This window comes from Emys orbicularis, chromosome 7 (genome assembly GCF_028017835.1).
Source record: "Emys orbicularis isolate rEmyOrb1 chromosome 7, rEmyOrb1.hap1, whole genome shotgun sequence".
Classification (NCBI taxonomy): domain Eukaryota; kingdom Metazoa; phylum Chordata; order Testudines; family Emydidae; genus Emys; species Emys orbicularis.
The window spans coordinates 1,401,455-1,427,414 of NC_088689.1; the positions used below are offsets into that span (position 1 = coordinate 1,401,455).

The following is a 25,960-nucleotide window of genomic DNA, read 5'->3' on the forward strand; positions in this document are numbered from 1 at the left end:
CTGCTGGTGACTGTTACACCTGCTTTACTGGTAGGGAAACTGAGGCACAGATAGGTGACGTGACCTTCCTGAGGGATCCGAGCCACAGCTAGGAATAGAACCTGGGAATCCTGATGCTGTCTCACTCGGGCCGCCCGCTAAGCAAAGATGGCACCAAAACACTCTGGATCCCAGGGCTGGACTTTTCTGCTGTTGGCAGCCAGTCCCAGCTCCCATGGCTGTGGGCAGGGACTGAATGGTATTCCACCCCCCTTGCCCAGTGAGGCTGCAGAGGGAGCCAGAGGAGGGGCTCCCCGCGTGGGACTGGAACTCAGACGCTCGTGTGGCACCGAGTTATGCTGCAGCAGGCAATGCAGAGACTTTGTAAAACCCGGCCCAGCCTATTGTCTCCTCGGGAGTTGGCGCGTGTACACCAGCCCCTGCCAAGCGCCGTCATTCCCCCAGTACTTCATGGGGTGCCAGGGAAACACACGGCACCTGTGTCATCAGCTAGGCCTGCCTCTCCTGCCCCGCTCTCTGGGGCCCTGTCTGTCTGAGGGACGCGTTGGGCTCTCCCTGGCTCATCCTTTGTCTCGTTTCCTAGGGGTGAAAGCGGGAAGCTGGACCATCTTGGAGATCGTGGAAGCCCTGGGGTGAGAGGAACCTCATACACCTTCTCCGGCTCAGGAAAGTCAGGGGCAGGGGTGTTAGAGGCAGAGGGGGCTTTGTGTCGCTCCCCTGGCCTGGAGCCGAGACCCCCTGTGCACTCTGGCTGTATCGGTGCCGTGCAGCGCCCCTTCTGGGGATGAGCTGAGTGCCGCCTCCCTTGCCCAGCCCGTGCATACTGTATTGCTTCAGGAGAATGAATTCTGGGACCCAAACCGAGCAGGAGTCGTCACCAAGTCTTTGCGTGCCAGGATCCAGAGTAACTGCCCCACCCCCCCATCTCCCACGGGAGTTCCCTGCTGGTGTGGGTGTACTCAAGAAAGGGTCCTTGTCTTGGTGCTGCTCCTTCCCCTCAGTCCCTGTGGCCAGTCGGAACCAAGAGCCATTTCTTTGCCTGGCTCCTGCTAACGGAGGATTGGGGTTTCTCTGTTGTGGATGTATTGGGGGGGGGAGCCTCTGATGTCAACTCCATAGCCCCGGACAGATGAGTGAGCGAGGTCCCCCAGTCCTCCTCCCCCGAGGGCAGGTGGGGGCTGTGTTACCAAGAGGGGAAGTGACTTTGCCAAGGCCATGCAGCCAGTGTCAGAACTGGGCACAGAGCAGAGCAGTCCTTGCTGCCGGCCCCTGCTCTGACCACTACTCTCCCCCTCACTTGTACACACTGAATGGGGGCTCTGCTCACCGCAGCCCTGTCGTCTTTCTCCATCCCACCTTTAGGCCCTGCCTTGAGCATACAGAACCTCGCACGCGTGGACGAGGCCTCCAGCTGCTGTCCCAGGTCCTGCTCCAGTGTCACTCCATGCTCCAAGAGGAAGAAGGTAGGGGACGTGCCAGCCCCCTTCTCCCTGTGTGACTTCAGCCCTGGACATGGGAGTGGGTGCAGCTCAGCATGGGCATTGCTCTGGTAGCTGGCTGACTTACCATGTGCCTGATGTGCCGTAGCGCAGGGGGGTCGCAAGGTTATTTCCTGGGGGTTGTGAGCTGTCAGCCTCCATCCCAAACTCCGCTTGTCTCCAGCATTTATAATAGCGTTAAATATAAAATAATGTGCTTTTAATTTATAAGGGGGGGTCGCACTCGGAGCCTTGCTGTGTGAAAGGGGTCACTGTTTCCAAGGCGCTCTCATGCCAGGGCTCTGAGTGTTCCCCTGCAGCAGCAGAGGGCACAGGTGCTGTGAGCTGGCCCCTGGGGTCTGCTTCCTGCCGCAGCGGCCCCAGGGTGATCTGGGCTGTGATTCAGGGCAAAGGAACGTGTTCTGGAACCGGGGGGGGGGAATCCCAGGCTGCTGTGGTGTCTCACTGCTTGGCTGAGCTCATAGACTTTAAGGTCAGAAGGGACCGTTATGATCATCTAGTCTGACCTCCTGCACAACGCAGGCCACAGAATCTCACCCACCCACTCCTGTAACCAACCCCTGACCTATGTCTGAGTTATTGAAGTCCTCAAATCGTGGTTTAAAGACCACAAGCTGCAGAGAATCCTCCAGCAAGTGACCTGTGCCCCATGCTGCAGCTTGTCAGACTTGTCAGCTCCTGGCCCGGTGTTTGCACACGCACTTACGCCCAGGTCCTTATCTGGTTCCGCCCAGAGGTGGGCAGAGCTGCTGGGGCAGGCCCCACCTCATTAGCGCTCAGATATGGGGTGCATCAGGGACTGTTCTTGGGGTAGAGAGGTGGGGGGGCCCATCCAGGGGGAGTGGGAGGTGCTGCTAATGGCAGAAAGCCTGGCAGCTGGCTCTGCTGCCCTGTCCAGGTGCCAGGGCCCTCGGGGAGGTGTGGGCTCAGCCCACAGAGCTGGAGGTCTAACATGTCGGACGTTTGTTTCCGTGCAGTGACGCACCTGGTCCTGTTCTATGAGAACCGGCTGAAGGATCATCACCTTGTGATCCCCGCTGTGCTGCAGGGACTCCACGCACTGGTGAGCTCGCTTCTCCTGCAGCTACAGCCCCTCTCCGGCCGGCCGGGAGAAGGATTCCAGGGCCGAGCTGGGAACCAGCAGCATCTATCCGTCTAGGGCGGGGGGAACACGGGAGCCTTCCAGTCTGTTGGCCCCTCCTGTCTGCGCTGCAGCAGCCATTGTCTCATCTCCACGCGCCTGCTGTGGCCTGTAGGATGCTTCCGAAGGAGCTGAAGCCACTTCTAATGCATGTGAACGATGCTTGTGGGGGAGAGGGCAGACACCTTCCTGACCCTGAGGGGGGGCAAGGGCAGCTTAGACCCTGAAGCATGAGGTTGGATCACCCTTATTACATGTTAACGGCCACGGACTAGCTCCTCCCGAGGAGCGGGTGGGTCCCTCTGGCGCAGGGTTTGGCTGGGCCGAGCTGGTTGAATTGTTAGTGTGATTAGCCTGTGGGCTCCGTGACATTAGGCTGTGCAGGGTGTGAGGTGACAGCGGATAAATCCTGTCGTGTGTGTGTGGTGGGGGGATAGCGTGGGGGCACCCCGCTCTGCTGCAGATCACCTTCCGGTGTACCTTGCTTTTCTCTCCCTGTGTCCCCAGAGCATGTGCGAGGTGCTGGCCCCAGGCCTGGCCGTGTCCGTGCTCAAAGCCATCTTCCAGGAGGTGCATGTTCAGGTGAGCGGCCAGAGCCTGTCTATCACACCCCTTTGCGGGCCCTTCCCAGCTGCTGTCCGCGCCCCCAGGGGCCAGGGTAACGTGTCACGTGCATGGTCTGGTGAGCCAGGCTGCCTCTTGGCTAGGGGCACAGCTCCTGCTCCTCTGGCCCCCCCGCGTGGTGGTGTGGCTCGAGCCATGCCCGGAGGAGGGCAGCGCTGGTCCCTGGGGACTCCCTGCTGGCGGGCGGCTCGGGAGCCGGCTCCCTTCTGAGGAGTGGTTGGAAAAGTCTCAGAGAGCAGAGCCTTGGGTCCCATGTGGTCTGCGCCCCCGCCCCCTCTGGCCAGGGCGGGATAGGGCCCGTCAGGCTGTTCTGCAGGCCAGGGTCAGACCTCCAAGCAATGGGCATTCCACCTTTTCTGGGAGACGGTCGCCCAGCCTGACCTCCTCACACTCCTCCTGCTCACACCCCCGTCCCTCCCCCGGGGGCGCAGGTCCTTCGTGTCAGCGTCCCTTCACCCGGCAGCACCATGTGGCACGGTCCCTCCAGCCCCCAGCCAGCGCTGCTGGGGTCCCTCTGCCCTGGATGACAGTGGGCGCGATCTGTGAGTCCGTGAGGCCTGCTCTCCTGACTCCTCCGCTCTTCCCCTCCAGTCCCTGCCGCAGCTGGATCGCCACACGGTCTACAGCATCATCACCAACTTCATGCGCACCAGAGAGGAAGGTGAGGCGGGGCGGCGGCCCGCTGGAAGTGGGGAGGGTGGGCGCTGTGGCCTGGCTGGGGGCATGGGGGAGCCTGCTGGCAGTGCCCCGTGGCTTGGCCCAGCGGCTGGGCTGTGGGGACCCTGGGCCATCGCTGTGCGTGCTTCTTCCCTCTGCAGAGCTGAAGGGCCTGGGCGCCGACTTCACTTTCGGCTTCATCCAGGTGATGGATGGGGAGAAGGACCCTCGCAATCTGCTGGTTGCCTTCCAGATCGTCCGCGACCTCATCCTCGAGGGCTATGTGCTGGGTAAGCGCCTGGCAGCCCTGCCGCCCTTGGGGGGGGCCTGTCTCCTGGGCATCCACCACCCTTGGAGGCCCCTGCGATCCTGAGCTGCCTTGGGCTGGCTCCTGGCCTGGGTGACACGCCCATCGGGCGCCTGGCCTGGTCTCCTGTGGGGCTGGCCCTGCAGCTGAGCCATCTCTGTTCTGTCCCCGCAGGTCCCTTCGTGGAGGAGCTCTTTGAAGTGACATCCTGCTACTTCCCCATTGATTTTACTCCTGTGAGTGAGTCTCTCCTCCCCATACCGTCAGCATGTTCCCAGGGGGCCCTGTCCTGTGCAGGGCAGGGGGTAAGAGGGGCAAGGTGAGAACCGAGGCTGGTGAGCATCCCGTTGTGGGTCTCGGTGTCGTAGGCAGAGGACCTTTCTGGGGGCAGGACGGTGTGCGTGAGGCCAGGTTCGTTTGACTGGTATTGCTGGTCTTTGGTCCCTTTGTTTCCAATCTTTTAAACAGTTACCAATCCCTGAGAGGATCATGGATTTTTATCCCATGACAGCTTACTTTACTTAAGGGCCTTTGGTGAGGGACCTTGTCAAAGGCTTTCTGAACGTCCAAGTACACCTTATCCACTGGATCCCCCTTGGCCACATGTTTGTTGACCCCCTCAAAGAATTCTAGTAGATTGGTGAGGCATGATTTCCCTTTACAAAAACCATGTTGACTCTTCCCCAACATATTGTGCTCGTCTGTGTGTGGTAATTCTGTTCTTTACTATAGTTTCAACCAGTTTGCCCGGTACTGAAGTTAGGCTCACTGGCTTGTAATTGCCGGAATCGCCTCTGGAGCCTTTTTAAAAAATTGGTGTCCCATTAGCTATCCACCAGTCAGCTAGTACAGAGGGTGATTTAAGCGATAGGTTACATACCACCATTAATAATTCTGCAGTTTCACATTTGAGTTCCTTCAGAACTCTTGGGGGAATCCCATCTGGTCCTTATTGCTGGTGACTTATTGCTGTTTATCAGTTTGTTCCAAAGCCTCCTCTAATGACACCTCAGTCTGGGACAGGTCCTCAGATTTGTCACCTAAAAAGACTGGCTCAGGTATGGGAATCTCCCTCATCCTCAGCCGTGAAGACCGATGGAAAGAAACTTGCCAGAGTCTACGCCCCTTTCTGTTTTCCTCGGTAGGGTTTGATTTGCAGGGTTTAAAAGACGTCTTTTTCTCTCTCACTGCCTCTTTTACATGGTGGCATGTTTTGCTGCTCGTTCTGTTCTTTGGGGAATCTGTCTGACGGGCTGCCTGCTCTTTGTGCTTCTGTTCCAGCCCCCCAACGACCCTCATTGCATTCAGAGAGAGGACCTGATTGTGAGCCTCCGGGCCGTGCTGGCCTCCACGCCCCAGTTTGCCGAGGTACGACGCCCCTCGGGTGGGCAGCAGCAGCTACAGCGAGGAGCATCGCCCTTCTGAGGTGGAGGGAGGGCGGGCGGGCGGGCTGGTGTTTCCGTGCCCTGGGCTCTGGGTTGTAGTGTGGGAGAGGGATAGCTCAGTGGTTTGAGCATTGGCCTGCTAAACCCAGGGTTGTGAGTTCAATCCTTGAGGGAGCCGCTTGGGAATCTGGGGCAAAATCGGTACTTGGTCCTGCTAGTGAAGGCAGGGGGCTGGACTCGATGACCTTTCAAGGTCCCTTCCAGTTCTAGGAGATGGATATCTCCATTAATTATTATTTTATATAGAGGACCGGACGTGCTGGCCTGGGCACCGGCCCCTCTCCAGAGCAGCGGGTGGCACCTCTGAGCAGAGCCAGCTCCCTGCATGGCACACCGTGGTGGGAGAAGGGAATTCACAGCTCCCAGGGCCATTGTGATTGTCCGGTCTGACCCCCTGTGTGACAGCCTGGAGACCTGCCCTGAAATAATCCTTAGAAAAACATCCCAGCTTGCTTTAAAAATGGCACGTGCTGGGGAATCCACCCGCCCCTTGGGGTATGGTTCCCTTGGTTGGTGACCCTCCCTGTCACAAACATACGCCACTGTTCTGGTGTGAATGGCTGGGCCCCAGAGCTGGGACTGGCCAGGCTGGCTCTGGTCACTGACGCCAAGCACTCTGGGGAAGCAGTGCTAGGTCTCAGCTCTCTGGGGGAAGATGGCAGCTGACGGGCTGGGCCTCCCCTGGAAAGGGCTGCAAGCCCATGTCCCCTGCCCTGCGAGCTCAGGGTGGCTGCTGGCAGCCATGCATTGGGGAAGGCTCTGCACCCACAGTCCTGCCTCTGTCCAGGGACGGGGGAGTTCCAGGTCCTAGGCGGGGAGCTGGCGGTGTGGGCGTGGGTGCGGGACTGGGACCAGGAAGCCAAACCGCCCCTCTCTCTCTCTGCAGTTCCTGCTGCCGCTGCTAATCGAGAAGATGGACTCGGAGATGCAGAGCGCCAAGCTGGACTCCCTGCAGACCCTGGTACGGGGAACGGGTGGAGCAGTAGGGTTTATTGTTTGTGTTTTGTAGAACTTAGGATAATAATGTATGTATTGATTTGATTGTATTCCGCTGGTCACCCTGACTGGCTAGCAGCAGGAAGCAACGACCCTGGGTTGTTGGGAAAATGCATCGCAGCAGAGTACAATCAAATCATATCCTACATCAGTACATTTCATACATGCCACGTTACGATCCTTTCTCCTTCCTTCTAAATCCTACTGCTCCACAGGCTCCCCTCGCTGCTGGCTTGAAGGGAGTGGGAGCCGGCCTCCCCGCAGCAGTGCCCCTGGGGCTGGGCTGGAGCCCGGGTCTCTCCTCCCTGGCCCTAGCGCGGTTGTCCCTGCAGCCCTGCCCACAGCCAGCCTGAGCCCTCAGGGGGGTGTCCCTGCTCTCTGACCCCCTCCCTTGCTGGCTCTTCCCTAACGTCTGTCCTGGCTCCCTCCTGCAGGGCGCTTGCTGCACCATCTACGGGCAGAAGGAGCTGCAGGAATTCCTCCCCAGCCTCTGGTCGTCCCTGCGCAGGGAGGTGAGTGCAGCTGGGCCCCATGGGCGCATCTGGGGGCAGGAGTCTTCCCCCGTCCCCGCAGCAGAGCCCCACAGCACTGCGGTCAGCCCTGGCAGCCCTGCCCAGAACACGAGGGTTGGGGGGAACCTGGGCAAAGCCCAGACCCCATCGGGGCTTTTGGGGAGTGCGTTTGGGGTGGGGCCCTGTGCTCCGTTTCCAGAGCTAGTGGGAGTGGGACCCGACTCCCTCTGGCTGGCGTCTGGGCATGTCTGCCTCCCTCCCGCAGGTGTTCCAGACGGCCAGCGAGAAGGTCGAGGCGGAGGCTCTGGCTGCCCTGCATGGCCTGGCTGCCTGTCTGTCCCGCTCCGTGCTCAGCTCGGACACTGAGGACCTGCTAGACTCCTTCCTGAGCGGCATCCTGCAAGGTACCTCCTGGAGGGGCCCTGCACGGGGCCCACGCCCGGCTCCGGGGACTGTGTGCACGGAGTGTCCCCTCCCGGCTCTCCCCACCGCCACTCCGAATCCTGTTCCCCCCTCGCAGCAGGACATGCCGGGGAGCATGGCCTGGGGAACTGCCAGGCCAACACCTTCCCAGCAGAGGGTTGGCATGGCAGGGCTGGGTGAGCGGAGAGCAGCAGCGTGGCCTGGGGCTCTCGGGGGCGTAGCTGACACCTGCTCTCTCAGACTGCAGGCACCATCTGTGCGAGCCTGATATGAAGCTGGTGTGGCCGAGCGCCAAGCTCCTGCAGGCAGCGGCGGGCGCCTCCTTCCGAGCCGGCCACCGGATCACCAGCAGCGTCGTGCCCCTGCTGCTGGAGCAGTACAACCAACACCCGCAGGTGAGGGGTGCCTGCCAGAGCAGTCTGCACCGGGGGGGGGGGCCCTGGGGCTGGGACACGGCCCGGGACCCCCCCAGCTCCGAGCAGGGGCTCTGACCGGGGCTCTGCCTTTGCTCCCTTGTAGAGCAGCCAGCGGAGGACGATCCTGGAGATGCTTCTGGGCTTCTTGGAGCTGCAGCAGAAGTGGGGGCACGAGGATGAAGGTGAGGCTCTTAACCCCACCCAGCATGGGGGGGGGCCACTACCTGCTTCTGCGGTGCCCCCGACGGTCCGGACTGGTCCTAGGCGCTGCCCGCTGCCCTGAACTCGGCAGGGATGGGCTGGCAGCACATTCAGCATTAGTGACGTGCAGATGAACCAGCTGCTGCGTCCCACCTCAGAGGTGGCTGCACGTCTGTGGTGGGTGAGGTGTGCTGTGTGTGAAATCTGCGCAGCCCTCAGGCCGGACGGTGCCTGCGGGGCGGCCGTGCTGGGACTTGTGCCCACAGGGCCCTGAGGCTGTGTCTGTGTCCCCCAGAGGAGAGCGCCCTGCTGTGTTCCCAAGCCCCGCTGTGCTCCGTGCTGTTCTCGGCACTGACGGACCCCAGCGTGCAGCTGCAGTTGGTGGGGATCCGAGCCCTGACCGTCCTGGGCACACTGCCAGGTTGGTGTCTTCCCGGGGGGAGGGGGGAGGCTGGTGCTGGCAGCTCGGGGGGGCTGTCTGGTTATGGGCCGGTGTCAGTCCCTTGCAGGGTGCTGACCGTAGGGGGCGCTCTGGGGCCCTGTTCCCCCCTGCTGGGCTGTCCTGTGGCCCTGCCAGTGCTGGGCTGTGGCAGCACCTGGGGGCACTAGATGGCGCTGCAGGCTGTGGGGGTGGGGCAGTGCCCTGGGCGCTGGGCCTGACATCGAGCTGCGGGAGCTCAGCCGTGTCTCATTTCAGGGCTCCTGGCTCCCCACAATGTGCAGCTGGTCGTGGATCACCTGACCCGGCTCGTCTTGCATGCGGACGATTCCCAGAGCTGGTGAGTGGCTGCGGGGGTCCTCGGCCTAGAACAAACCCAGTGGGCCAGGGTCCCACGGTGCCCTGCACCCCCAAGAACTACACCGGGGCCTGCCGTGGGAATGGAGGAGTGACCAGGGTTGGGGCGAAGCCACCAGCTCCCCTGTTGAGGGGCTGTGAACCCAGCCTGTCTCCCCGCAGCGCTGTGCTCCAAGCCCTTTGCCCGCTGCGTGTGGCTGGCCCCACCCGGCGGCTCTCACCTCTTCTCTTCCTCCCCCGCAGCATGGCCGCAATGGAGGCCGCAGGATCTCTGGCCCCCATCTACCCAGGGGCCTTCACGGGGCGCATGGTGCAGAGGCTAGCGGAGGAGTTGCAGTCAGGTACGGGGCCTGGCTGGTGTGGGCGGGGGACAACTCTCCACTTGGGGGAAGGTCCCATCACCTCCACCCTGGGAGAGGCTGGGATCTCGCTTCTCCCTCCTCCCACTGCAGTGCCTGTTCCATGCTGTACGAAGCCACGCACCCCTCACTGGCGCCCCGCTTCTCCCTCCCCCGTCACTGCAGTGCCTGTTCCATGCTGTACGGAGCCACGCACCCCTCACTGGCACCCTGCTTCTCCCTCCCCCCACTGCAGTGCCCATGCCACGCTGTACGGAGCCACGCCCCCCTCACTGGCGCCCCGCTTCTCCCTCCCCCCACTGCAGTGCTCCTGCCACGCTGTACGGAGCCGTGCCCCCCTCACTGGCACCCCGCTTCTCCCTCCCCCGTCACTGCAGTGCCTGTTCCATGCTGTACGGAGCCATGCCCCCCTCACTGGCGCCCCGCTTCTCCCTCCCCCCACTGCAGTGCCCGTACCACGCTGTACGGAGCCACGCCCCCCTTACTGGCGCCCCGCTTCTCCCTCCTCCCACTGCAGTGCCCATGCCACGCTGTACGGAGCCGTGCCCCCCTCACTGGCACCCCGCTTCTCCCTCCCCCGTCATTGCAGTGCCTGTTCCATGCTGTACGGAGCCATGCCCCCCTCACTGGCGCCCCGCTTCTCCCTCCCCCCACTGCAGTGCCCGTACCACGCTGTACGGAGCCACGCCCCCCTTACTGGCGCCCCGCTTCTCCCTCCTCCCACTGCAGTGCCCATGCCACGCTGTACGGAGCCGTGCCCCCCTCACTGGCACCCCGCTTCTCCCTCCCCCGTCATTGCAGTGCCTGTTCCATGCTGTACGGAGCCATGCCCCCCTCACTGGCGCCCCGCTTCTCCCTCCCCCCACTGCAGTGCCCGTACCACGCTGTACGGAGCCACGCCCCCCTTACTGGCGCCCCGCTTCTCCCTCCTCCCACTGCAGTGCCCATGCCACGCTGTACGGAGCCACGCCCCCCTCACTGTCACCCCCCCACACACACCTGTCACTGCAGTGCCCATGCTATGCACAGCTCCTAGATGGAGCTACTATAAGGTAGGTGCATAACTGGTTGGAAAATCATTCCAGAGAGTAGTTATCAGTGGTTCGCAGTCACACTGGAAAAGGGCATAACGAGTGGGGTCCCACAGGGATCAGTTCTGGGTCCGGTTCTGTTCAATATCTTCATCAATGATTTAGAGAATGGCATGGAGAGTACACTTATAACATTTGCGGACATTACTAAGCTGGGAGGGGTTGCAAGTGCTTTGTAGGATAAGATCAAAATTCAAAATGATCTGGACAAACTGGAGAAATGGTCTCAAGTAAATAGGATGAAATTCAATAAGGACAAATGCAAAGTACTCCACTTAGGAAGGAACAATCAGTTGCACACATACGAAATGGGAAATGACTGCCTAGAAAGGAGTCCTGTGGAAAGGGATCTGGGGTCATAGTGGATCACAAGCTAAATATGAGTCAACAGGGTAATGCTGTTGCAAAAAAAGCGAACATCATTCTGGGCTGTATTAGCAGGAGTATTGTAAGCAAGACACGAGAAGTAATTCTTCCGCTCTACCCCGTGCTGATTAGGCCTCAGCTGGAGTATTGTGTCCAGTTCTGGGCGCCACATGTCAGGAAAGATGGGGACAAACTGGAGAAAGTCCAGAGAAGAGCAACAAAAATGATGAAAGGTCTAGAAAACATGAGCTATGAGGGAAGATTGAAAGAATTGGGTTTGTTTAGTCTGGAGAAGAGAAGACAGAGGGGACATGAGAACAGTTTTCAAGTACGTAAAAGGTTGTTCCAAGGAGGAGGGAGAAGAATTGTTCTCGTTAACCTCTGAGGATAGGACAAGAAGCAATGGGCTTAAATTGCAGCAAGGGAGGTTTAGGCTGAACATTAGGAAAAACTCCCTAACTCTCAGGGTGGTTAAGCACTGGGATAAATTGCCCAGGGAGGTTGTGGAATCTCCATCCTTGGGGATTTCTAAGAGCAGGTTGGACAAACCCCTGTCAGGGATGGTCTAGATAATACTTAGTCTTGCTGTGAGTGCAGGGGCTGGACTAGCCGACCTCTCGAGGTCCCTTCTAGTCCTTCAATTCTCTGATTCTAAGCTATACGGAGCTGTGCCCCCCCTCGCTGGGACTCCCCTTCTCCCTTCCCTCCTGTCACTGCCGTGTTCGCTGCGGCCTGGCCCTGGTGCTCAGAGCAGAGCTGGCTCCCTGATGGCCGTGCCATGTCAGCATCGCCCAGTTTGGGGAGGGCGTCCCAGCTCCTAGGGCCGGGCTGGGCCCTGGCGGTGCTCCAAGGGGCTGGGCTGAGGGCGGATCCCAGCTAGGGAGGTCAGGCTGTGCCCGGTCTCCATTCTCTCTGCTCCCCCACCACCGCCCTCCCCTGAGACGCCTGCCTGTGCCCTGGGTCTCATCCATGTGCTGCTTCTTTCAGAGCGGGAGGAGGAGGGCAGGCGATCCATGCACTCCCTGCGGGCGCGCTGCCTGCAGGCACTGGCAGCAGTGTCCACACACCCTGGGATAGTGCAAGAGACGGTTCCTGTCCTGCTGCAGTGTCTGCGACAGGTGCCGAAAGGTAAAGCCCCAGGGAATCCTGCTGGAGCCTTCGCGGGTTCCAGAGGGAGCCGGCAGGGGGTGCCAGATGGGGTATCAGCAGAGAGGTGTAGGCTGGAGTCCAGGGCTGGGCTAGCAGGGGGCTGCGGGTCCGGGTTGAGGGGCATCAGCAGAACCCCGGGGGAGGGGAGGTGCCCAGGGCTGGGCTAGCAGGGGGCTGCGGGTCCGGGTTGAGGGGCATTAGCAGAGCTGGTACCTTGCCAGTGCCTCATGGGCTGGAGCTTTGAGCTGGCCCAGGGGCACTTCATAAATTGTCCGTGTGCTGCTTGGCATCTGCCAGCTCCTGAGCCCCTGGGGGGGCGGGGGGGTGTTCATGGGACTCTCTGCCCTGCAGGGAACGTGCCAGCGGGGGCCTGTGATGTGGTGGCCGTGTGCCAGAGCCTGCAGCGGGTGGCGGTCCAGTGCCAGCGGGATGCCGAGAGCTGCTGGTATTACCACCAGACCGTGGTGCCCTGCCTGCTCGCTGTGGCGGTGCAGGCCGCCATGCAAGGTGAGGCCCATGCTCGGGCATGGAAGGGGCAGTCGGGGGCTTGGGGGCTCGTTGGGGTCAGACCAGGGGGTTCTGGCTGGAAAGCAGCCATAGGGCGCCCAGGACAGATGCTGTCCCTGGGCCTAGGCAGCCCACAGGGCTGGGCCCAGCTGCCCTGCCAGGCGTGGCGCCCCCGGGGAGGCGCCGTCACAGCCTGGAGCATCAAAGGGAAGGTCCCATTGGTGGCAGTGCCCGGCCCCCGCCGGTGAGAGGACCTGCAATGGCCACGCCAGCCTTGTAGCCCTTCTCCTAAGCCTGCTGGTGCCCTGGAGCACTCAGGGGGCGCCTGTGGCAGGTCCCCCGGGGTGGGCTGCAGGCAGGCTCTGACCTGGCCCTTTCCTCGCTGCTGGCTGCAGAGAACGCCCATTCGCCACTGGGGAAGCTGCTGCTGGAGGAGGAGGTCTTGACTGCCATGGTGCCCGTCGTCAGCGCGGCCAGCGCCCACCTGTGCCCTGAGTGAGTAACACCAGCACCCCAGGGCAGGGCACTGGGGCTCTGAACCCGGGCCACGTCACGGAGCCACAGGGTCGGTGCTCTGGCCCCAGCTTGGGAGGAGCCAGTCAGTGTGCCAGACCCCCTGGATAAGCCCCGCTGCTTCCCCGGCCCTGCAGCCCCCCTTCTGCCCCCCTGAGCTCCGGGCAGCTGGTCCAGCTGGGACACACCCCGTGGGAGGCTTGTGCATTAGCCCCTCGGCCAGCGGTCGCCACGACTCCCCCAGCGCTCAGACAGTCGGGTTTATTTGGTAACTGGCCACGGCCCAGGCCGGCCATCGGGTCGCCCAGAGAACTGAAGGTCACAGCATGGCCCATTCTGGGGAGCCCCGCGCCTGGCCAGGCTGTAGGGAGCCCCTGTTCCAGCTGTCGGGCTGTGACCTCCTTGGTCCGACTCCTGGTAAGAGCCCCGGCTCCTTCCAGCAGCCCCCTCTGAGCCCCCCCACCCGCCTCCCAGCCCTTCGATCTCCAGCTGGGGGGTGGCTCAGCCTCCCTGCGCAGAGACGGGGAGATCTCTGTCCCCTGGGGCGCTGGGTGTCAGTGTCCTGGGGACTGGATTTGCCATCGGCGTCTCAAATCTCCACTGATCTGGGGCCAGGCCCAGACAGCCAGGTGACACCACCCTTGTCTCTGCCTGCCCTGAGAGAAAACAGTCCTGTCCCACCCACGGGGGAACAGTGCAGGGGAAACTGAGGCACACCAGACTCATAAAATATTAAACATTTTCCACCTTGTCCCATCACATGCCCGTCGTGCTGCTCAGCCCCCAGCTCTGCCTCCTGGGGGGCCGGGGGTTGAGCGAAGAGGGGCTGTTCCCTCACAGTGGGGGGCTCTGTGACTGGGTGGAAGTGCCACTCTCCTGACCTGCCTGGCCACGGCTCTGAGGCTCCTGCTTGTCTCCCCCTCCCTTCCCGCAGGCTGGCTGCCCAGAGCGTCTCCCAGGTGGTGCCACTCTTCCTGGACGGGGAGGTCTCCTTCCTGCCCCAGGACAGCTTCCCCTGCCCCTTCCAGCCGTTCCAGGTGAGTGGGGGGTGCAGGGAGGGGCTGGGGCTGCGGCATGGGCAGTTGGTGACACTGGCGCTGCTCTTCCCTTGCAGGGCGGGCAGCACGTGGCAGCACAGAGACGCCTCGTCGCCCTGCTCATGGCCTTCGTCTGCTCCTTGCCCAGGAACGTAAGTCAGGGGATGGGCCCTCGCCCGGATTCCCGGGGCTGGAGGGGCTGGGTTGAACCAGGGGGCAGTGTGGATGTGGCGTGGGCAGCACCTCGGTGATTGGCAGCTCTGGGGTTTGAGCGCCCAGCATCCGTACTGGGTTCTGATCTATTCCAGGTGCCGATTCCCCAGCAGGACAGGCTGCTGCAGGAGCTGCTGGCTCTGAGCTGCTCCTGCGACTGCCCCTTCACTGCCACCGCGGCTGCCAAGTGCTTCGCGGGGCTGGTGAACAAGTACCCGCAAGGTAAGAGGGTGGGGCAGGCGCTGGGCCAGGCGCTGGGCCAGCCTCAGGGGCGCTCGGCCTGGGCGCTGCAGGACTCCATCAGCCTGTCCCGTCTGTCCCCCCAGGGCAGCAGCTGGACCAGCTCTTGGAGACAGCGGTGAACAGGATGGAGGCCGGCCTTGCCGAGGGCCCGCTCAGAACCCAGGCCCTCGCCCTGCTCCTCTGGGTAAGGACTGGAGCCAGCGCTGGCAGTGCCCGCACGGCTCTCCGGGCCCCCCAGGGCCAGCTGGCAGTGCCCGCACGGCTCTCCGGGCCCCCTGGGGCCAGCTGGCAGTGCCCGCACGGCTCTCCGGGCCTCCTGGGGCCAGCTGACTGTTCTCTCTGCCCCTGCAGGTGACCAAAGCCCTCGTGCTGCGCTACCATCCGCTGAGCTCCCGCCTGACAGACAAGGTGAGCAGCCAGCCACCCCTGTGGAGACAGTGTGCAGGGGAGGCCCTGGGGACCCTGCCCCTGCCCCTCTCCTTGGGCCTGGGAGAGGCCCTGCCAGCCTGGGTCACATGCCCTCACTCAGCCTCCCGGTTCCTCTCTCCCCCCTGCAGTTGCTGGGCCTCCTGGGTGATGCAGAGCTGGGCCCCGCGGTGGCCGACGGCTTCTCCCTGCTCATGGCCGACTCCCCAGATATGCTGCACAAGGGGTGTCACGCTGACGTGCGCATCATGTTCCGCCAGCGTTTCTTCACTGACAACGTGCCCAAGCTGGTCCAGGGCTTCCACGCTGCCGGCCCCGGTGAGCGTGCTGGCCCCCCGCTGCCTGCCCCTCCTGCCCCCTGGGCTGCTCCCGCCCCCTGGGCCCCTCCCAACCCCGGGCTGGCCCCCCGCTGCCTGCCCCGGCCAGCCCCCTGCGGCCTGCCCCTCCCCCCACCTGCCGCTCCCACCCCTGGGTCGCTCCCACCCCCTCAGGCTCCCAGCCCTCTGGGCGTGAATGGTGGGGATCAGCTCCCAGTGTCTACAAGGGCCACCAGCTCCGGGGGGTGCTGCCCCCTTGGTGTGTGCATGGCCCCTCCCAGGAACGGGGCTGTGACCCGCTTCTCTCTGCTCTCCCCAGGCGTGAAGGCGAATTACCTGAAGGGCCTGTCCCATGTGCTGAACCACCTGCCCAGGCCGGTGCTGGTGACGGAGCTGCCCACGGTGAGTGCTGGGCTGGGCAGGGCTGGGCCGGGGGTGCTGAGCCGACAGACCTCTCACTGCCTGTGTCCCCCCAGCTGCTGTCCCTGCTGCTGGAGGCCTTATCCTGCCCGGACCGCGTGGTGCAGCTCTCCACCCTCAGCTGCCTGCAGCCCCTGCTGCTGGAGGCGCCACATGTCATGAGCCTGCACGTCGACACCTTGGTCACCAAGTTCCTGGGCCTGACCTCCAGCCCCGCCATGGTGCGTGCCCCCACCCGCTCCCTTCCCCGCCCCCCTGCCGCCCGCACTCACCCCGGCTCTGTGTCTTTCAGGCCATCCGCATCGCTGCACTGCAGTGTGTCCACGCGCTCACCAGCCTGCCCATCCCCGCGGTAAGTCCCCGCTGCGCGCAGGCCTGGGAGACAGGCTGGGCACCATGTCTGGCCTCGCTGGGGTAAGGCGAGTGCCAGGGACCATGGGTAAGAGGATAGAGCTGGTCCCTGTACAGAGAGGGGGAACCCCAGGGGGTGTCTGCTGGGCACAGCCTGCCTGGAGTGGGCCGAGCCCCACTCCGTACTGCCCCCGGGGGCGTGGAGAGAGGGGACACTCCCCGGGGCAGTTCAGACATCCCTGTCGGGAACATGGGGCTGCCAACCCCCCTGTACAGGCGTGGGCCCCTCACTCCATGGCGTGCAGTGCCCACGCTGACGGGCAGCTCTCTCCCCTCCAGCTTCTCCCTTACAAGCCACGGGTGATCCGGGCCCTGGCCAAACCCTTGGACGACATGAAGAGGCTGGTGCGGAAGGAGGCGGTGGTGGCCCGTGGGGAATGGTGAGTGCAGGGGGGTGCGGCAGGGGGCTCCCGGGACACAGCCTAGAGCCCACCCCTGACTGTGCTGCCTGTTCTGTGTCTGCAGGTTCCTGCTGGGGAGCCCAGGCAGGTGAGGCCCTGCCCGCACTGACTGACAATCTAACCAGGAACCCACTAACCAGCCAAGCCTCCCAGAGTGGGGCGGGAAGGACGGCAGCCCCTGCCCGAGGCCGGCCGGCTCCTAGCACAACATCGGAGCTGCGGGGCGGCCCCGCTCCTGCTGCCTGCAGTGCTGGAGGGAAGGCAGGCGCTGCGCCCCCCGGCCATGCACACTTGTAGGCGGCGCGTGGAATCCATGGGCCAGCCCAATAAACACACGTTTTGCTAATGGCCTGAGTGGGGAAGATGGCTGGGGTGAGGGGCCCGAGGCTGCTGCCTAGCACCCTCTGCTGGGGAGGTGTGAGCCCTGCCCGGCCCTGCGGTCTCTCTGTCTCTCTCCTGAGGGCGAGGGTTTGGCCTGGCCCTGGGTCTCTCCCGGGCTTGGTCCAGTCTGGGGCTGAAGGCCCCAGGGACCACGTCAGCCTGCATATCCCTCCTGCATTCCTCCAGCCGGAGGGGCCTCGTTCCCTGGGGTCCTGTTAACTACCCCACTCCCTGCCCCTTCCAGGGCTTTGCTGTATCCTGCAGGCAGGGGCCCTGTTCTGGGAACAGGAGGGCCCTTCTAACGCTGGCCTTCCCTACTCATGTCTATGCTGGCTCTGTCCAGCAGCCGCACCTGCTCATCCCCTGCTGGCTGTTGGGGTGGGGGGGGGCAGTGCCCCCTCAGGCTGGGTGCCACACGGCCACTCCTTTGCCCAAGGTCAGCCCGCAGCCCAGAACTCAGGTCCCTGGGCTCTCGGCCCTGTGCCTTAAGGGCTGGCCCCCGCTGCTTCGGCCCCGCCGGCTGGTGTGTCCTCTAAGCAGAGCAGCCTGACCAACAGGGGTAGCCCCATGGCTGGCTCCTATGTGCATTCTGCCTCCGTACGGCGTGTGGGCAAAGCTTCCCCCTGCCACTCGGCCCCGACAGCAAGTAACACTTCAGCTCCATTAGTGAAAAAACGTTTTTATTTCTGGCATTTAAAATCCCCTGTGGGGGAGGGGCCCCCAGCAGCCCCCTGCCCCAAGTGCCAGCTGGGGCGTCTCTGCTGTCCTGGGCGGTGCCCCGCAGAGAGCCGCTCCCTTCCCTGCACATGCTGCCCGCCTGTCCCTGTGTCTCCGGACTGCAGCATGTCCCCCCCCAGGCATAGTGCCCCAGTCCCACGGGCTGCCTGCAGCCACGCTGGGGCTTGCTGGAGGGGTCTGGTGAACGGAGCTGGGAGGCTCCAGGCAGCCGGCTGGTGCATTCCCTCACGCTGGACACCCCTGAGGAGGTTCTGCTAGTGCCAGGCTGGAGTGGGTCCAGGATCTGCTGGCCTGTGCTGAGGAGCGGGTCCCACACCCTGCGCCTCTGCCCCCACGCCCGTTAGATGGCCAGGAGAGGTGTGTGTGGCTCTGTCACACAAGGAGGACGGTCCCAGCTCAGGCCCGTTCCATGGGGCAGGTGTGTAGACGGCAGCAGGACACGGGTGAGCCAGTGTCTGGGGGAGGGAATAGAGCCCCGTGGTGAGAAGACAAGCCCTGGCTGCCAGTCCCCACGCGGGGGCCAGGCTGGCTCCAGCCCCTCTGGCCCTGCCCTCCCCCCCAGTTAGCTTCACAGGGACTGGGCTCCAGCACTGCAGCAGGTGGTGCCAGTGTCCACCTCGCCAGGAGCTCCCGTGTTGAGGGGGTAGCCCTACGTCACATGCTGAGACTGGGCCAGGCTCCAAAATCCTCCATGGGTGAGCACGCAGGCCAGGTGCCAGCTACTGGCCCAGTGAGTCTAACGGAGGGGTGGACGGAGCGTTGCAGTGATCTGCCCCAGGCAGCACTGAGTCAGCCGGAGAACCCAGGAGTGACTCCGTCACTGCTGACTGCTGCCGCCCTGGGCACCTGCCAGGCAGAGCCCCAGCCCCCCTCTCCCCCCGCAGCAGGGAGTCTACGTGTGCATGTCCACAGGGCACCTGCCAGGCAGAGCCCCAGCCCCCCCTCCCCCCCGCAGCAGGGAGTCTACGTGTGCATGTCCACTGGGCAGCTGGCGGGCAGAGCCCCAGCCCCCCCTCCCCCCCGCAGCAGGGAGTCTACGTGTGCATGTCCACAGGGCACCTGCCAGGCAGAGCCCCAGCCCCCCCTCCCCCCCGCAGCAGGGAGTCTACGTGTGCATGTCCACTGGGCAGCTGGCGGGCAGAGCCCCAGCCCCCCCCCTCCCCCTCCCGCGGGGAGTCTACCTGCGCGTCTCCACGCCCAGGAACACCTTCCAGTTGCCCCAGGCGCCGTAGCTGTAGGGGTTCCGGAACACCTGTGACGGAGGGAGGGCTGACGTTAGTCCCCACAGCTCAGCCGCCCCCGCCATCCCAGCCGAGAGCACGGGCCCCGCACTCACTCTGCCTTTCTTCTGCAGCCTCTGCCGCTCCTTCTTGTTGATGTGTCTCTCGATGCTGGTCTCCCCTCGGGTGATGAGGGCAGCGTGCCACAGCGTGAGGGCCCCCAGGGCCAGTGCTACCGAGCTGGGGGGAGAGCAGAGGGGGGTGCTGATGGATGGTGGGGGGAGGGGCCAAGCTGAAGCATGCTGGGAACCCCAGCAGAGCCCCAGGGAACCAAGGGAAGCGATTGGGCGCCCAAAGCTTGTTGCTGCAGGGCAAGGCCCAGGCTCGCCTGCCAATTCAGGGGGCACAGGCATGCTCGCCCCGCTGTGCCCTACACCCCTGCACGGGGCTGACTGGACCCAGTAGCCCAGCCCTGGACATGCTCCCAGCCCAGTTACCTGCACAGGACCCACAGGTAGACTATGCTCTTGTGGAAGGCCCTCTGGCGGAAGGAGAAGGCGGGGGGCGGCGTCTGGTAGTACGTCTGAAAGGAAGGGCAGGCGGGCAGGTTAGGCCAGACTAATGCTGGGCCTCCATAGCTGTCGGGGGCTACTCTACCCCCCCCCCCGAGATGTAAATGGCCCCCAGGGCCCAGGCAGCCAGAGCAGATGGATGGAGAGACAGTGCATGGCCGGACAGACACCTTGCAAGAGACAGCAGCAGCGAGAGCACAAAGCATGGGGCGTGTGGCTGGTTCAGGGGAGCGATGGGACAGCCGCCAAGCAGGGCCTGCAGGCATTGCCAAAGCAAACGGCACAGGTGGCACCCGCTGCGCCCCCAGACCAGGAACCCGAGTGGCACATGGGGAAGAGCTGTTCACACACTGCCGAGGTGCTGGGGCAGTGTCCTGGCAGAGTCGCCTGGCCCATCCCAGCTCCCCTGCCCGGCTTCTTCCAGCCCCTGCTCCAGCACAGACCACAGAGTGGCTATGCAGCTGGCTGAGACTCCAGCTCCCAGCATGCAGTGCTCCAGGACAGGGTGGAGCAGTGCATGCTGGGAGCTGTAGGCTCAGGGGGCAGCACCTTTTGGGGGGCTGTGGTGGACCCCTAGACACAACTCTGCCCCATGTTGCCTTCAGCAGCTAGGGGAGCGGGAATATCCCACCTGGTTGGCAGCCACCTGCAGTCTCTCCTTCTCAAGCATTTTCATTCTCTATTGGACGGAAAACATAGGGCGCCAGTTACACGTCTCACAGCAGGGGCGCCAGCACCCTCCCCCACGTGCCCAGCGTCCTTTGGCCCCACTCACCGGGGCGGGGCTGGCCGGCCCCTCTGCCCTGTAAGAGGGGGGACCTCGTTCAGCATGCGGCCAGGCTGCCAGCCCAGGGGCAGGGGTTAAGCCCCAGCGAGAGGGTGATGGGCCCAGGACAAGGTCCTGGGCACAACAGCCACTAACGCCCTTGGCTGGCTCAGCTGAGCCCCCCCCACAGGCCTGGGGGCCCAGTCACCTCAATGGCAGCATAGGCCTCTCGGAACATGTCCCAGCTGCTGATGCCGCAGTAGATGCAGCCCATGGTCATGAAGAGGCAGAAGGAGAAGAAGTAGCGATGGTTGTAGTGTCCCACGCAGTTATTCAGCCATGCTGCGCCTGGGTTAAAGATGTGTAACGGGCCGGCGGGTACAGAACCCCTCTGAGCCAGGCTGGCAAAGCCCCCCTGCCTCCTGCTGGCTGGCCCCACACTTCCCTGCCCAGGAACACCCAGGGAGCTCCTGCAGCAGCTGCTCCTGCCAGGAAGGGGGCAGGAAAGCAGCCCCACAGCTTAAACCAGGAGCCCCAGCATGCACTGCCCCATCTGGCGCTCACGGAGCCTAGCATGCTGGGACCTGGAGTCTCGCAGGGCTGCACTTTTCAACCAGAGGTGCCCAGAGTCCGACAGGACGGGGTCACTGCCCGGCAAGTGCACCGAGACCCACAGAGTGCTCAGGAGGGTGCAAACCCTCCCCTTAATCAGCCCAGCCAGAAGCCTCCCTGTGCCCAACCTGCCAGGTGCTGCCTGTCTGTCCGCCAGCCATTCCAAGGGCAGGTTTCCGTGCATCCCCTTTCGGCAGCGCCAGGCGCTCAGTGAGCATCACGGATCCCCTGCCAGCCTGCTGCACCCCCGGCTCAGCGGCACCACTCGGGCATGAAGAGCTGGCCCCCAGAGTGCCAGGACAGCACAGACTGGCCCCCCACCCTACTGCTCCCCATGCTGGGCAGGGGCTGCAGGGGTTCGCCTTTGCGGAAGGATACGGCAGTGATGGTCCATCTTCAGCACACACCTGGGAGAAGGAGAGCGGCACATGCTGAGTGCCAGACACAGCAAGCCCGCGGCCGGGCTGCAGAGAGGGGCACCAGCTGGGGTCTCCCATCTCAGCACAGCCCACCGGGACTGAGGCAAGAAGCCAGCGGAGCAAAGGGGGAGAGGAGAGGTGCCCAGTGGTGCAGGGGGTGGAGTGCCCCTACCCATTGCAGATGCTGCAGTGGTGGGGGGGGCTAAGTGGGGGGAACCCCTACCTGTTGCAGATGCTGCAGTGGTGCGTGCGGGCAGGCTTGGGGGAGATGCATTTCCTGCAGATGGAGACGGCCACGGTGTTGCTCTTGGCCTGTGGAGGGAAGGGCGGGCAGGGCCGTCACCACTCAGAGCAGCGTCCCGTTGGGTCTCTTGGCCAGCGCACTGCCCAGCCCGCTCAGGGCTGCCCTACCAGGACCCTGCTCGCCCCTTGCCCAGAGCCCAGCGCAGGCTCCTCACCATCCGCCTTCGGCCACGCTGGAAACAGGCCCTGCCCCCAGCGCTGCCTGAGCCCCACGGCTCCGAAAGGCCCGGCCAAACAGCTCTGGAGAGTCCAAGGAAGTGGTGCCAATGGGCCCGGACCAGGGGCGGCTCCAGGCATCAGCGCAGCAAGCGCGTGCCTGGGGCGGCAAGCCGCGGGGGGCGGTCTGCCAGTCACTGTGAGGGCGGCAGTCAGGTGGCGTGCCTGCGAGAGGTCCGCTGGTCCCGCGGTTTCGGCAGCAATTTGGCAGTGGGCAATTCTGCGGGACCGGCAGATCACCAGCAGAAATGCCGCCGAATCCGCGTTACCAGCGGACCTCCCACAGGCACGCCACCGAAGGCCGCCTGACTGCCGTGCTTGGGGCAGCAAAAACCATAGAGCCGCCCCTGGCCCGGCCGTGGCCACTGCTCCCTGAGAGGCACCAAGAACCTGACTAATTGTCCACAGCGCCCCCTGCTGGGAGAGGCTGGAGTAGCCGGGAGCTCCCCCCACAGCCAACTCCTGCCCCGCTCCCCACAGCGCCCCCTGCTGGGGGAGTCTGGGGCTGGAGCAGCCGGGAGCCCCCCCACACACAGCCAGCGCCCCGGGGTGAAGAGGGACAGCCGCAGCTGGTGGCCCAGGCCTGCCCTACCTGCGGGGGGTTCCCTGGCGGGGTGGTGATGGCCATGTAGTAGTGGAAGAGGATCATGAGCAGGTTCCAGTGGCCGTAGGCGAGGTGCCAGCAGATCCAGCCGGGCGGGTAGGTCTGCAGGATGAGGGGCAGCAGGCAGATGTAGACAATGGCCACGATGGAGCTTGTCAGCACGATCACCAGCGCCACAAACACCTGCAGGGAGGAGCAGGAGAGGGCCTGAGCCCACCCCCCTTCTCCGCTCTGAACCCCCAGCCCTCAGTGCACCCCCCAGCCCCAGCACACACCCTTTCCTCAGCCCCAGTGCTCAGCGCGCACCCCCTTCTCCGCTCTGAGCCCCCAGCCCCAGCGCACCCCCTACCCACTCCATCCTAAGCCCCTAGGGATGTGGGGCACACAACTCTTTACACAGCTGATCCAGATTTTGTTGGTTTTCCCTCTCTGGCATGGTGCCCGGAGCTCAGGCAGCAGCACCGCTAAACAGGGTCTAGGAACGGGCAAAGCATGCTGGGAATCCATCCATGCCAGTGAGCACCCTCCTGCCAGCTCCAACTTGGGGGACAGAAGGCTCTGGGGCTGGCACAGAGCTGGATTCCAGAGGGGAGGGGATGAGACCCCATTCCCTCTCCTGGCTCCCCAGCCCTGAGTAGAGGGGCACTCACCACACCTGGCACCCCCCACCCCTGCAGGGCACTCACCACACCTGGTGCCCCCCCCACCCCGCGGGGCACTCACCGCACCTGGCCCCCCCACCCCCGGCCCTCCCGCCCCCGCGGGGCACTCACCACACCTGGCGCCCCCCCGCCCTGCGGGGCACTCACCACACCTGGCCACCCACCCCCGCGGGGCACTCACCACACCTGGCGCCCCCCACCCCCGCAGGGCACTCACCACACCTGGCGCCCCCCACCCCGCGGGGGACTCACTGCACCTGGCCCCCGCAGGGGACTCACTACACCTGGCGCTACCCCGCCCTGCGGGGCACTCACCACACCGAACCAGCGAGTGACGTGATCCACCAGCCAGTAGATGGGCTCGAAGAGGGAGTCCAGCAGCACGTCGCTGTTGGTGAAGGAGTTGTAGAGCAGGGAGCGCAGGCAGAGGTGCCCGTAGCGCCACAGCTGCTGCGCCCGCCAGGCCAGCCTGAACCTGCACCGCCGGCCCACGCGCAGGCACTTCACACAGAGCCGCATCACCGCTGCGAACGCCCGCTGGCGGCTCCTCATCCCTGCCGTACACAGCCTGCGGGAGCAGAGCCCGGCTCAGAGCCCTCGCAGGGAGCACCAGGGACGTTCCTGCCTTTGCCCTGCTGGCAGCGCTCGCTGGCATGCCCAGCCCAGCCCAGCCCCCGGGTAGGGGAAGCAGAGCCCGGGCAAGGGGAGTGAGCCCAGCTCCTGGGTAACTCCTGCAGCTCCCCGCCCCCCATCCCGGCTCAGGTGTTCACTGGCCCCAGCTCGCCTTTCCCACTCCAGACGCAGAAGAAACCAGAGACGGCGCTGAGGGCAGCACTGCTGGGCTGGCTCCAGGCTGCGAGCTCAGACCCTGCCAGCTCCTCCAGAGAGCCCCGCCTGGAACCGGGGAGCCCCCAGAGGGGTTAAAAACCCACACCGCCATCTCCCACCCCAGCAGAGACAGCAGCCTCCCTCCTGGGCCTGAACCTAGCACTGGGGGCTATCTCCCTCTCGCCCAAGTGCTCACAGCCCCCGTCTGGGCGAGCCCCACAAGTTATCCACCCCCCTCAGTCCAATTCATCTCGGGCGAGCCTGAGAAACAAGGCTGGATTGATTTCCCATTGCACAGACCCTGGGCAGAGGCCCCCGGACAAGCTGGCCAGTGGGTGCAGCTGGCATTGGGCGTGGGGTGAATGGGGCCCTGCCAGGCTGGGGTGCTCTGGCCTGGAGAGTCAGCTGGGAATGAGGAGGAACCTGAGCCAGTCCCACACCAGAGCAAACAGATTCACCTCCTTGGGGCATGCCACAGCACATCCAGCATTGACTAGGAGAGGCTGCCCCAGGACCCCCCGCCCCGGGGCTCAGGCACAGAGCAGGGTGCAGCACACTGGGGCTGCCAGGACGGGGCAGCACGAGCCGGGGCCCTGGAGCCTGTCTCCCAGCCTAGCTAGCACCCGTCTCTGGGGAGGAATCATGCCGAGCAGCGCCTCGGGCCAGCCTCTCTCAGACCCGTCTCCTGTCTCTGCCAGCACTTAGCCTCCCCCCGGATTTGTCCCTTCGCCCACTCTGTGCCCATTTCATCCTCGATTCCTCCAGTCCCCACATCATTCTTGTTGCCCTTCTCTGGGCTCCCCCCATTCATCCCCCGTGCTCTGATATGGGGCTGGGGGTTCTCCCTCCGCGTTCTCTTGGCTGTGATGTTCAAGAGACAGGCTGGTCCTCGCCTCTGCCCTGGGCTGGGCCCCATCCCCTACGTGCCCAACCACCAGGGCAGCAGGCCCAGGGAAAGTGCAGGGTGGGGGGGAGGGGAGGGGGGAGGGGCATCTACACCAGGCTGTTCCGACGCGCCCATCACCATGGAACCTGGGCTCCGTGGCTCCCGCCTGGCAGGCGGTTCTGACGGGTGCGGCACCCCAGGGTGCCCACTGCGGTGCTCGACTGAACTGTGTGCTCGGGGCCTCGCCACCCCCGACGGGGCGTGTGTGACACTGACACACAGACTGGGGGAGATCCCCTCCCAGCACCGGTCCTGCGGGGGGGGCGGAGTCGGGGGCCCAACACCCAGGATGGTGACGGGGGGGTACACAGGAGGCGCCACCACGCAGGGGGGCAGGAGAGAGAGACACCCTCAGACACCCTGCCCCTCCCCCTCTGAGACACCCCCAGACATCCCGCCCCTCCCCCTCTGACACCCCACCCCTCCCCCCAGACACCCCCTGCCCAGAGCCCCCGCTGAGACCCCCCCAGCCCCCCGCCCCTCCCCAACTCCCCAGACCCCCGCCCCTCCCCCTCTGACACCCCCCCAGACCCCCCGCCCCACCCCTCTGACACCCCACCCCTCCCCCCAGACACCCCCTGCCCAGAGCCCCCGCCCCTCCCCCGCTGAGACCCCCAACTCCCCAGACACCCCGCCCCTCCCCCTCTGGTACCCCCCCAGACCCCCCGCTGAGACCCCCCAGACCCCCGCCCCTCCCCCTCTGACCCCCCCCAGACCCCCCGCCCCTCACCCTCTGACACCCCCTGCCCAGACCCCCGCCCCTCCCCAACTCCCCAGACACCCCGCCCCTCCCCCTCTGACACCCCCCCAGACCCCCCGCCCCTCACCCTCTGACACCCCCTGCCCAGACCCCCGCCCCTCCCCAACTCCCCAGACACCCCGCCCCTCCCCCTCTGACACCCCCCCAGACCCCCCGCCCCTCACCCTCTGACACCCCCTGCCCAGACCCCCGCCCCTCCCCAACTCCCCAGACACCCCGCCCCTCCCCCTCTGGTACCCCCCCAGACCCCCCGCTGAGACCCCCCCCAGACACCCCGCCCCTCCCCTTCTGACACCCCCCGGCCCACCCTTACCTGCCGCCCGGACCGGCCCGCGCCCCGCCTCCATTTGTCCCGGCCCCAGCCGTCACCGCCACCGCCGGCCAGGCATCTCCCCGGTATCTTGGCCCCACTACGCCTGCGCGGGCCCTACCGCGGTGTACGCTGGGAGCCGTAGTCTCTCCC

General features: G+C 64.5%; 2 protein-coding genes across 2 annotated transcripts; one reads left to right on the plus strand and one right to left on the minus strand.

Moving 5' to 3' along the window:
* The first annotated feature begins 3,147 nt into the window (after nt 1-3,147).
* MMS19 (MMS19 homolog, cytosolic iron-sulfur assembly component) lies at nt 3,148-16,807 on the plus strand. The gene is given in 28 exon segments (XM_065407232.1): nt 3,148-3,222; nt 3,856-3,925; nt 4,083-4,211; nt 4,403-4,464; nt 5,510-5,596; nt 6,560-6,634; nt 7,104-7,181; nt 7,447-7,585; nt 7,845-7,999; nt 8,124-8,202; nt 8,517-8,642; nt 8,919-9,000; nt 9,261-9,374; nt 11,835-11,863; nt 11,866-11,961; nt 12,334-12,489; nt 12,885-12,984; nt 13,937-14,039; nt 14,117-14,191; nt 14,348-14,474; nt 14,579-14,679; nt 14,847-14,903; nt 15,053-15,239; nt 15,558-15,640; nt 15,715-15,879; nt 15,951-16,010; nt 16,349-16,449; nt 16,535-16,807. Coding segments are annotated over 28 exon segments (2,736 nt in total). The 5' UTR covers nt 3,148-3,150; the 3' UTR covers nt 16,563-16,807.
* Nucleotides 16,808-17,929: 1,122 nt separating this feature from the next.
* ZDHHC16 (zinc finger DHHC-type palmitoyltransferase 16) lies at nt 17,930-25,854 on the minus strand. The gene is made up of 11 exons (XM_065408116.1): nt 25,811-25,854; nt 23,279-23,531; nt 22,290-22,484; nt 21,402-21,490; nt 21,138-21,166; nt 20,356-20,489; nt 20,013-20,060; nt 19,307-19,392; nt 18,926-19,049; nt 18,771-18,841; nt 17,930-18,044 (listed from the first exon to the last, which is right to left on the minus strand). The coding sequence occupies exons 2-11, from the start codon at nt 23,513-23,515 to the stop codon at nt 17,930-17,932; spliced, it is 1,128 nt and encodes a 375-aa protein (XP_065264188.1). The 5' UTR covers nt 23,516-23,531; nt 25,811-25,854.
* Nucleotides 25,855-25,960: the final 106 nt, after the last annotated feature.

Excerpts from the sequence above, each read along its gene's own strand:
- ZDHHC16 (XM_065408116.1), bottom strand. The coding sequence starts at position 23,515 with ATGAGGAGCCGCCAGCGGGCGTTCGCAGCGGTGATGCGGCTCTGTGTG. Across the intron at positions 21,491-22,289 it reads CGCCAGGGAACCCCCCGCAG|GCCAAGAGCAACACCGTGGC; the intron begins GTAGGGCAGGCC and ends TTCCCTCCACAG. Across the intron at positions 19,393-20,012 it reads TGCAGGTGGCTGCCAACCAG|ACGTACTACCAGACGCCGCC; the intron begins GTGGGATATTCC and ends CCTTCCTTTCAG.